Source organism: Onychomys torridus, chromosome 4 (assembly GCF_903995425.1).
Source record: "Onychomys torridus chromosome 4, mOncTor1.1, whole genome shotgun sequence".
NCBI classification, from domain to species: domain Eukaryota; kingdom Metazoa; phylum Chordata; class Mammalia; order Rodentia; family Cricetidae; genus Onychomys; species Onychomys torridus.
In genome coordinates this window covers 142,460,567-142,471,179 of record NC_050446.1, presented here as the reverse complement: position 1 = coordinate 142,471,179, position 10,613 = coordinate 142,460,567, and the positions used below count along the sequence as shown (strand labels likewise).

Sequence of the window (10,613 nt, the reverse complement as noted above, 5' to 3'; positions counted from 1 at the left end):
GAGCGAAGCCTCCTTCAAACACGAGCTCCCAGGCACACAGCCTGCTGGGAGGAAGGGGGTGGGGAGCATGCTGAAAGCCCGCTTTCTCTAAGAGGAGGGAGAGAGAATGGGGAAGAGGAAGGGGAGGGAGTCACTCCGGAGCGGGGGTGAGTCTGATGGCTTCTCCACCCAAGGAGAGGGGCTGGGCTGCTGAGGGAGAATTCCCAAGAGCCTCTAGGTCCAGCTTCAGATCGGTTCCACAAAGCCCTCACGTCGCCAACTCTGAGAATCTGTACGCTGGGGACTTAATTTTGTTACCATCAGCGCTTCAGAATACTTCAAAGCTGAAAGCCTTCGGCGGGTTAGCAGCAGCAGAGTACTGGATACAGGTCCAAAGACTGGCCTCTACTTAGCCCACACACCCTCAAGTACTTCCAGTGGATCTCGCAGGCCCCCGCTCCCCCACAATCTGTCCCCTGTAAGCTCGGCGCTCTGGAGATCCAGTCAGGACTGAGAGTTACAGGCCAGCTATAAGGTTGTCTTAGAAAATAAAAATGGCCAGGCATGGTGGCCTACATCCTTAATCCCAGCACTCAAGAAGGTAGAGGCAGGTAGATCACTGAGTTCAAGGCCAGCCAGTGCTACACAGAGAACAAAACCCACAACCAAAGCTCTACAAACCGGAAAAGCTCACAAAGTAGTTTCAGCAGTGAGCTGAGCACTGCACTGGGCTTGGTAACTACAGAAGGCCTGGCTGCCATGTCCTGCAGGGACAGCAAGTAGGGAGGGTATGCACCTCCAGCTAACACTTCCGAAAAAAAGACACAGTAATACAAAAGATAAATATTTATTCAGAACAAATCTGAACAACTGGTTTTACATTCTAAGCCACAAGAAAATAGCAAAACTGCAAAGAGGAGACACAAACCGAAAAAAGCAGCTGACTGTCTTCACTTTAACATGATAACACTCAGTTCACTCAGGCCCTCTCTCTTGGCCTGCTTCCCCAAGAACATTTTCGAGTTTACAGCTCACTCATGATTCTGGGTTAAAACCACCTTTCTCCTGAGGGTCAGAGGTCAAAGGTTTCGGATGAGCTCTCTCTCTAGCTTCTCTGGGGTTCCTTAGTAGATAAGGCAGAGGTGCAAATGTAAACATCTGGCAAGTTCTTTCCTGAGGGGAACCATTTCTCACTGGTGACAGTGACAGTGGAACACTGAAGATGTGGTTCTCACTCCAAGGACTGATGGATGCATGCACGCAGCCTGGAAGTGTGTTCACTGGGCCTTTCCCTAGGTCCCTTACTATGTATGAAGTGGCAAGACAAGCTTCTCTGTCTGCTCTTTCCGGGGACGGTGTCTGGTGTCTCAGCTTCATGCTGGGACCATCACCCTGGAGAGAGACTTCCTTGGCCCACCAGTGTGAAGTGTGAGAGGTAGTGGGATGAGCACCCAGCGTGGGGGCAGGGGGTGCTACTGTGGACTGTCTGAGGCGCCACACGGCTGTGTACTTTGACCCAGTCATTTAACTTTGGGTTCATTTCATCTGCTGGAAAACCAAGGGGTTAATTTAAAACATCCTTCAGGGAGACAGAGGTGAGAGGATCACTCTAATTTCGAAACCAGCCTGGTCTGCGAATGCAGCCAGTTCCAAACCAGTCAGGACTATACAGTGAGACCCTGTCTCAAATCAAAACACAAAAAAAAGCAACCTCCCCCAAAAACATCCAACAAAAACCACCTCTTGGGTCTTTCCCAGCAGAAATGCCTAGGCTCCATGCTCCTACAGAAATGTGGCTTCTGAGCCACAAGGAGCTGTCACAAAGGAGATAGGTTTTTTATGCCCTTGGCCACCTTTCAGGGCTTATTCGGATTACACACTTCCAGCAACACTGTTTTCACAAATTTTCCTGTCACAGAAGCAGCAAATGGGAAGAGGCCAGGGGAGAGCTGCACAAGATGGGCACTCTGGATAGGGCTGGCCGACGACACTTTCCATTCAATGAACACTTGGTCCTGGGACTGTACCTGGGACTGAGGCATTAAAAATGAGCAAGGCAGCCCAAAGGGCAAAAATATTCTAATGCGACATGGATGAAGAGAGAGGTAGTAAACAGTACAGAGGGGGACAGGTTGTCGACGAAAGTATCAAGACAAATGTAAAACGGGAGAAAGGGGGGGGGGGACGGGACAGGCGACATATCTGCATGCTACAGTTCTGAATAGTCCTTTTCAAACAGGCTGACAAGGGGCACACGTGGTTTTGAAAAAGGCACAGAGAGTATGTCTGTTAGGTTTTAGAAACATCTCCTTCCAGAAAGATAAAAAAAAAAATGGTCACAAAAAAAAAAAAAGTTTTGGCACAAGGCTAAGCTGGCTATGTCGCGCGTTCAGTGCCCCGCCACGCCGTTGGGCTGAGCGGCCACGTTATTGTGAACTGCTTTGGGACACTGGGCAAAGGCGTGTCCTCTCTTGCCACAGAGGTTGCACACGATGACCTTCCGGCAGTATGGGCTCAGGTGCCCCTCTTCCCCGCACCTGAAACACCTGTCCTGCGTGCAGGTGCCGCTCATGTGGGTCCGGGAACCACATTTAAAGCACGTCTTGGGCTGCCCCTTGTACCAACTGTAGCCCCTCTCCGCTCCCAAGAAGAAGGCCCCGGGCAGGTGCCTCACTCCGCCCTCCCCCTGGCGCAGCTCGATCTCGCACTTGTACTGCCCGGTCCAGATCCCAAACCTGTCGGTCACTTTCACGGGCACGGCCAGCACGTCGCAGTGGCGCTTGAGCCAGGTCACGATGTCCTCCACATCCACGGTCTCGTTCCGGAAGAGGATGAAGAGGGTCTTCAGGCTGGACCTGCTCCGCCCCAACACCACAAAGTTCTCCCAGCAGTCCTCCAGCTCCCGCTTTTCCTCGTAGACGCGGAGAAACAGGGCTAGCTTGTCTGCGGATCGGAAGCTCACGTCGAACTCGCGGCTGCCGGGGATCTGGATGACCGCGTAGATGTCGTCAGGGTCCATGCCGATGGAGCGCAGGATGAGCGCGCTCACCACGAAATCCCGGCTGGGACAGGCACTCTCATCTCCCTGGAAACAGATGCGCACGAGGAAGCGGCCCTTACCCGGCCCGGCGGCTGGAGGCTCCTCCTGGAGTGGTGGCTCTGCAGTTGCGTCTTCGGTCGCGCCGGGCTTGGCGGGGGTCGCCATGGCCGCTGCCTCCTCCTCCTCCGCCGCCGCCGCCGCCGCCGCCACCTCGGCCTTCTTCCTTCGACTCGCGTCTCCCGCCTCCTTCTTGCTACAAGCGTCTGCCGCCTCGCCCGCAGGGTCTCTCCGGCGGCCCTTTGGGTCCCCGCGGCCGGCAGGTGGGAAGTCGTCGGGGTTCGGTGCGGCCTGGTCCGCGGGGCTGCCGAGCCCGCCACTCTCACCGCTGCCCGTTTCGTCGCGCCGCCGCGGCTCGCGGAAGTCGCCCTTCTTCTCCGCCAGGTTCTTCACTACCTGCGCCCAGCCCATCTTCTCGCGGGCGCCCTCGGCTTCCTCGGCGCGGGCCGTGGACTGCGCGGGGAGCGGGAGCTGCAGCGGGTCCTGCTGTAGACCCTGCTCTGCTCCGCCGCCGGAGGCCATATTACCTCTTTCCCAGCATCCTCCACTCGCTCCCGCGGCCCGAGATGCCCATGGCGCGCGCGCCTGCTCGGGATCAGGGCTGCGGGCTGCGCGGGCGACTCCCCGCCCCGCTCTGAAATCCGACGCTTCAGGCTTCCGCCCTCCTGGAAGTCCTGTGCGCCCGGAGCTCGTGCTGGCTGGAGACAGCCCTGGCCCCCGCCAGCCTCCTCTCTGCCGAGGGCCGCGCCCTGCCTGTGCCGGAGGCTGGGCCCGCGGCCTCGCTCTCGAGGTTTTGGCGTTTCGCAAGCAGGCCTCAGTTGCATTCCAGGAGCAGAGCTTCCCGTCCAGAGATCGTGCCGAGTTCACCACGATCTCGCGCGTCTTTTCTATTAAAAAGCAAAAGAAATGGCGGCCCCCAGAGCACACCATAATAATTTTTCACCAATTTTAGGTTAGGAACACTTTCAAATATACAGAGAAATTGAAGTATTTCAGTGAAGACTTTACCATTAACTTTTTGGCATTTCTTTTTTTGAAGACCAGAGAGAGGACTCCGGCTTCTACGGGATCTGCGCACAAACACGTTTAATTAAAAATAAAAAATATGTTGGTATTGTGACACACGCCTTCAATCCCAGCATTTAAAAGGTAGAATCAGGCAAATCTGTGAGTTCCAGGCCCCCAGAGCTACATTATACTACTGTTCTTTAAAAAAAAAAGTGCATGTGTGTGTGTGTGTGTGTGTGTGTGTGTGTGTGTGTTTGTGTAGGCATACTTAATTTCTACAACACCAGTGTCCATTCGCTGGTGTTTATTTTATTCGGGTCCATTTACAAGTACTGTACATTACTTGTATTTTTCAGGACTTGTATGGGCTAGGCACGATGGTGCATGCCTGTATTAGGAGGTAGAAGTAAGTTCAGCTAGATCTACCTAGTTAGGGCTGGGCCAGACCAGCTAGGGAAACACAGCAAGACCATGACACAAAGCAGGAGGATGACACAAAGCTTGGTAGGTGGGTAAAGGCCCTTGCTGCCATGCCTGCCCTGGGTTCTATCCGTGGGACCTATATAGTGGAAGGAAAACATTGACTCTCTTGAAGTTACCTCACTTCCACAGGGGTCTTGTGACCAGCACACACACAAACACACACTAAGAATGGAAAGGACGAAAGACAGGTCAGGGGGACGGACGCTTAGTAGGTTTTGGTGCTTGTGGCACAAGCCTGGAGATCCAAACTGGATCCCTGGAACCTACTTGAAGGGAAAGAAATAACTACAAATTGTCTCCTGACTTGGTATGTCATGTGAGTCCACACATGCACATGCACAATAAAAAATTTAAAAACATATACAAACCCTGCTCATGTGGACAGTAACCATATACTAAAAGTTTTTAAGTGCCCCATAGTATAATTAAGCACACTCCAGGCTTTATCACATAGACTCATAAAACTCTATAAAACTAATACTGTAACTGTACCAATTTTCTAGACAAGGAGGCAAGAGTTCAGATCGCTTGGCAGAGTCAACAGGCAGCCTTGTGTGTAGTTTATTTAATTTTTGTTTGTTTGTTTTTTTGAGACAGGGCTTCTCTGTGTAGCCCTGGCCATCCTGGAACTCACTTTGTAGACCAGGCTGGTCTTGAACTCAGAGATCCGTCTCCTGAGTGCTGGGATTAAAGGCGTGCACCACTACTTCCCGGCTAAAATTTTTAAAAATTATTTTATGTGTAGGTGCCTGAGTGCATATATGTACGTTACGTCTATTCAGGAGGTCATGCCTTTGGAACTGTAGTTGTATAGGTGGTTATGAGCCACCATATGGATGCTGGGAATCTCAAACCCAAGTCCTCTGGAAGAGAGCCAGTGCTTTTTTTTTTTTATTATTAATTATGTATATAGTGTTCTGCCTGCATGTATGCCTGCAGGCCAGATCTCATTATGGATGGTTGTGAGCCACCATGTGGTTGCTGGCAATTGAACTCAGGACCTTCGGAAGAGCAGTCAGTGCTCTTAACCGCTGAGTCATCTCTCCAGCCCAAAACAAAGATCATCTTTATTTATGTGTATAAGCCTTATAGCAGCATGAAGGTATGTGCACCACATTCCTGGTGTCACAGAGGCCAGATGAGGGCACTGGATTCCCTGGAACTGGGGTTATAGATGGTTGTGAGCCACTGTGTGGTTGCTGAGAATAGAACCCAGGTTCTCTGCAAGAGCAGCCAGCGCTCTTAACCGCTGAGCCATCTCTCCAGCTCCAGGACTGTATTCCAGGAAGGGTTTTTATAGTTCAAGATGCAGCCCATTGTAGTGGAGAAGTCAAAGCCCCAGGCTTTGGAGCATCTCATCACACGGCATCTACCTTCAGACAGAAGACAGCATGCAGACTTGTGCTCAGCCCACTTTCTCCTTTAGGACAGTTCAGGACCCAGCCAAGGAACGGTGCCACTCACACTGGGTGGGCCTTCCTCAATGACCTAATCAACATAATTCTGTATAGACATGCCCAGTGGCTAGTCTCAGATATTCTAGAGCTCATTAAATTGACAATTGAAATTAACCACACGCCTATCAAAAACTGGGATCCCCAGGTGGTGTGGTGACACATGATGTTAATCCCAGCACTCAGGAGGCAGAGGCAGGCAGATCTCTGTGAGTTAGAGGCCAGCCTGGTCTACAGATTGAGTTCAAGGGTAGTCAGGGCTACACTGAGAAACCCTGTGCCCCAAAACAAAAAAACTGAAGCTTAAGAGAAGAAAAGTTGTGATCAGGTGGTACTTGCTCAGGTGGAAGGTATCTACTGCCAAATAGGAAACTCAGTGAGTTGACTATGCAGAGCAGGGGGAGGAGGTAGCTAGTCTCAGAGGGGGTCTTTGTTGGGGGTGGCCTCAGGCTGTAAATATCCTGGAGGACTGAGGCCAGAATGAGGGCTTGCCCCTTCCGGAGCAAGACTTACCAGGGAATGCTTTGTCAGCATGGGTCTGAGGCATGTCCTTGATATGGCTGTCAACATACATGTTTTTAAAATGTATTAATTACATTTGGGCTTTTTCTGCTACAGAATTCATGTAAGCCAGGGTGGCCTCAAATTCACTACATAGTTAAGGGTGATCTTGATTTCGTCTGCTTTCCATGTTCAGGGATTTTGGGCATATTCACCATGCCTGGTTATTTATTTTGATCCCTCCCCCAAAGACAGGGTTTCTTTGTGTAGCCTTGGCTGTCCTAGAACTTGATCTATAGAGCAGGCTGGCTTTGAACTCACAGAGATCCCCTTGCCTCTGCCTCCTGAGTGCTGGGATTTTTGTTTGTTAGTTTTGTTTTTTGTTTGTTTGTTTTTTTGAGGCTGGCCTGAAACTCCATTCTCTTGCCTCAGCTTTCTTTCTTTTTTTCAAGATTTATTTTTATGTATATAGGTATATGTGTACTGTGTGCATGCCTAGTACTTGTAGAAGTCAGAAGAGGGTGTAGGATCCTCTGGGGTTCCAGATGTTTGTTAGCCACTATATGGATGATGGGATTCAAACCCGAGTCCTCTCCAAGAGACATGGAGCCATCTCTTTAGTTCCCTGCCTCTGCTTTCTTTTCTTTTTTATTAGTTAATTTTTTGTTTGTTTTTTTAGAGATAGAGTCTTACGTGGTCATGTAGCCTAGCTCTGTAGATGATGATCTTAAATTCCTTGATCCCCCTGCCTCCATCTACAGAGTGCTGGGGTTACAGGTGAGTGCCAACATGCCCTGCTAGCACCTATGATTTTTAGAGGGTGGAAAAAGTTAGGAGCTTTACCCTACCTGCTATTCTCCTTCCATTGAAGGATTGGAGCTTTCAAAGTCATTTGCTTTCTCAGTTGTTTTTAAGTGGTAATGTTCTTATGATGGCCATTCTTGGCTGTCAACTTGACTACATCTGGAATGAACTAAAATTCAAAAATGGAGGGCACAGCCGTGAGAGATTTTTATTTTATTTTATTTTTTTTTAAATTTTTTTTACTTAATTTGAAGTAGGAAGATCCCAGCTCCTAATCTGGGCTGCATCTTCTAATTTTTTTTTAATATTTATTTATTATGTATACAGTGTTCTGCCTCCATGTATGCCTGCATGCCAGAAGAGGGCACTAGATCTTATTACAGATGGTTGTGAGCCACCATGTGGGTGCTGGGAATTGAACTCAGGACCCTTGGAAGAGCAGTCGGTGCTCTTAACCTCTGAGCCATCTCTCCAGCCCCCAAGCCATCTCTCCAGCCCCCAGGGCTACATCTTCTACTGGCAGCCTATATAAGGACGTGGAAGAAGGAAGCTTTTGCTCTTTGCCTACTTGCTCTCGACTTGCTAGCAAATCCATTCCTTCATTGACATTAAAGTCTGCTTTGTTGGGATTCCAGTGTCTACTGAAGACCAGCTGAGACATCCAGCCCCATGGACTCAGCAACTTCTGGGTTCTTGGACTTTCCGTTCATAGCCAGCCATTATTGCATTGTTTGATTAGTTGGACCATAGCCTGTCAATCATTCTAATAAGTCCCCATATTATATATTCTATAAGTTCGTCTACTCTAGAGAACCCTAATACAGTTCTCTTAAGTATGTGTGTAGAGAGAACTGAAGTTGGGCAAAGGTAGAAGTCAGTACTGTAGTTTAGGGTCATGAGTGTGTAGGGATGTATGTGTATGGTATGAATGTTAAAATGATCCAGTTTTAGATGTCTTTTGAAGGTACTGCAGACAGGATTTCTTGATTTTTTTTTTTTTTTTTACTTTGAGACAGGGTGTCATGTAATTCAGGTTGGCTTCAAATTCTATGTAGCTAAAGATGTCCTTGGACTATGAATTCTCCTGCCTTTTCATCTTGTGTGTTGAGATTACAGATGTGGGCCACCATTCAGGGTTTTGCTGGTGGGTTTGCTGTGGGATAAGTGAAGTGATTACTTTTATTGTTCTATTATTAAATAAAACTTAGCAGTCAGATTTTGGGGTAAAAATCGGATAGATCCACAGAGTGATGGAGAAATGATCAGCTGACTCTGCCTCTCCATGCTTCCCAGATCAAAAAGGTCCTTGAATCTTTCTAAGCCCCTCTTTATTCCTTCCTGTGTCTCTTTATCCTAATCTGGGTCCACCAAAACTCTATGGTTGATTCTGATCAGCTAACCCCTAACTCCACCCCCTGATGCAAGGTCAATTTATTGGCAGTCTTGGAGTGTCAGAGTGCAGTCAAAATATCCCACAACAGATAAGAGCGAAGTCAAGGATGCCTTCAAGAGAGAAGATGCAGAGTTCAGGGAAAACGTTTCTGTGGAGAGCACAGGTTACAGATGGCCTTTAGACACCCAAGCTGTGACATTAACTAGGCAGTTGGATGCATGCAGCTGGAATTCAGTGGGGAGGGCTGGGCTGGAGAGAAAGCTATGAGACTGAAGGTTAGTTAACCTTTATTGTTAGCTTGATGGGATTTAGAATTACCATGGAAACAGACTTCTGTGAGGGATTTCATACATTAGGTTAATTGAAATGGGAAGACAGCCCTAACTGTAGGTGACACCATTCCATGGGCTGGGGGTTCCTGGACTGAACAAAAAGGAAAAAGCCAACAGAGGAATTGGCATCATCCCTTCTGGTCCTGCTGTAGGACCTGCTGCCCCACAGTGCTGCCATGACTTCCTTGCACCAAAAAGACAAGTTAGAGAGAGAGCTAATGGGATGAGAGTGGACAGAGAGAAGGTAAGGGCCTAACCAGAACCTTGGGACACACTAATAATGAAAGACTGAAAAAGAAGAGCCAACAAGGAAGGCTGAAAAGGAAGCAGGAATCTGTTCAAAAGAGTAGCTGCCCGGACACTGACTTTAGTAAATGCTTCAAGGCAGGAGATGATGTGCTGTGTCCAGTGCTGGAAAAGGCCCAATAAGCTGATGGCTGAGATTTAGTAAAGGGGAGGTGGGGGTGAGGTTGATAAGGGGTGAGGTAGAGTGAAAGTCTTCCTGAAGCGGGCGCAAGAAGGAGAAAACTGCAGGCAGGCCTCTGGGAAGTGATACCAAACTGGGGGCGTGGACAGCGGGGAAGTGGTCACTTTTTGCACAGAAGAAATGAAGATCTGTTGGCTATGCTAGTGAGACTGCTTCAAAGGAGAGGGAAGAAATATGGGCGAAAAACCAGGAGGGCACTGAGGCATACAGAGAGAGCCTAGGTCAGCTGGGCACTGTGGTACTTGCCTTTAATCCAGTACTGGAGGCAGAGGCTGGAGGATCTCTGTTAGTTCCGGACCAGCCAAAGCTACACAGAAAAATCCCATCTTGAAAAAAAACGAAAACTCTCCCCCCCCACAAAAAAAGCCTCCCTTTCAACTCCCCCTGGTCCACCTCCCAACCCCCCTCCAACTTCATGTCCTCTTCCTTCCCTTTCTTCCTTTACAACCCACTGAGTTCAATGTGTGCTGTCTGCACACCAATGGGTTGGGGCCATCTTCTGGAGCATGGGTGGCCTACCAGGGACCATACCCCTAAAGAAAACTGACTCTCACTCCCCTAGCAGCCAACAACTGTCAACAACTCCTCTGCTAGGGCCTGGGGATCATGAGCTCCTCCTCATCCACGCTGGAAAGTGGACGGGCTTGATTTCGTGCTGGTCCAATATCTCTAAGAAAATGGGAACATATGGGATTTGGAGCAGAAATGTAGGAACTGGTCCCAGGTGGCAATTAATCCATGGATGCAGAAGACAAGTGTGTGTGTGTGCGCGTGTGTGTGCGTGCGTGTGTGTGTGTGTGTGTGTGTGTGTGTGTGTCTCGGGAGGTGTCAGTGACACGAACACGTCATATTTCCTAGTCTCCACGATATTCTTGATGAACTAGGAAAGCAAAGTCAGGGATGAGGACGACGAAACATGAAAGTTTGATGATGGTGGAGGTAAGGGGAAAGACGTTTGAAACCAGGTTGGAAAGCGCGGCCGCCTGGCGAGGTTAGTCTCCCTTCGCTCTCCATAGCTGCGTTTCCTTGGAGACCAGACGTTAGCGAAAGCGCTAACAAGAGGTGGCAAGCTTCA

General features: G+C 49.3%; 1 protein-coding gene across 1 annotated transcript; it reads right to left on the bottom strand.

Moving 5' to 3' along the window:
* Nucleotides 1-810: 810 nt before the first annotated feature.
* Zcchc3 (zinc finger CCHC-type containing 3) lies at nucleotides 811-3,891 on the bottom strand. The gene has a single exon (XM_036184631.1). The coding sequence runs from the start codon at nucleotides 3,596-3,598 to the stop codon at nucleotides 2,369-2,371; it is 1,230 nt and encodes a 409-aa protein (XP_036040524.1). The 5' UTR covers nucleotides 3,599-3,891; the 3' UTR covers nucleotides 811-2,368.
* Between the last annotated feature and the right edge of the window lie 6,722 nt (nucleotides 3,892-10,613).

What these genes read in the sequence shown, in the direction of transcription:
- Zcchc3 (XM_036184631.1), bottom strand. Translation starts at nt 3,598, where the DNA reads ATGGCCTCCGGCGGCGGAGCAGAGCAGGGTCTACAGCAGGACCCGCTG.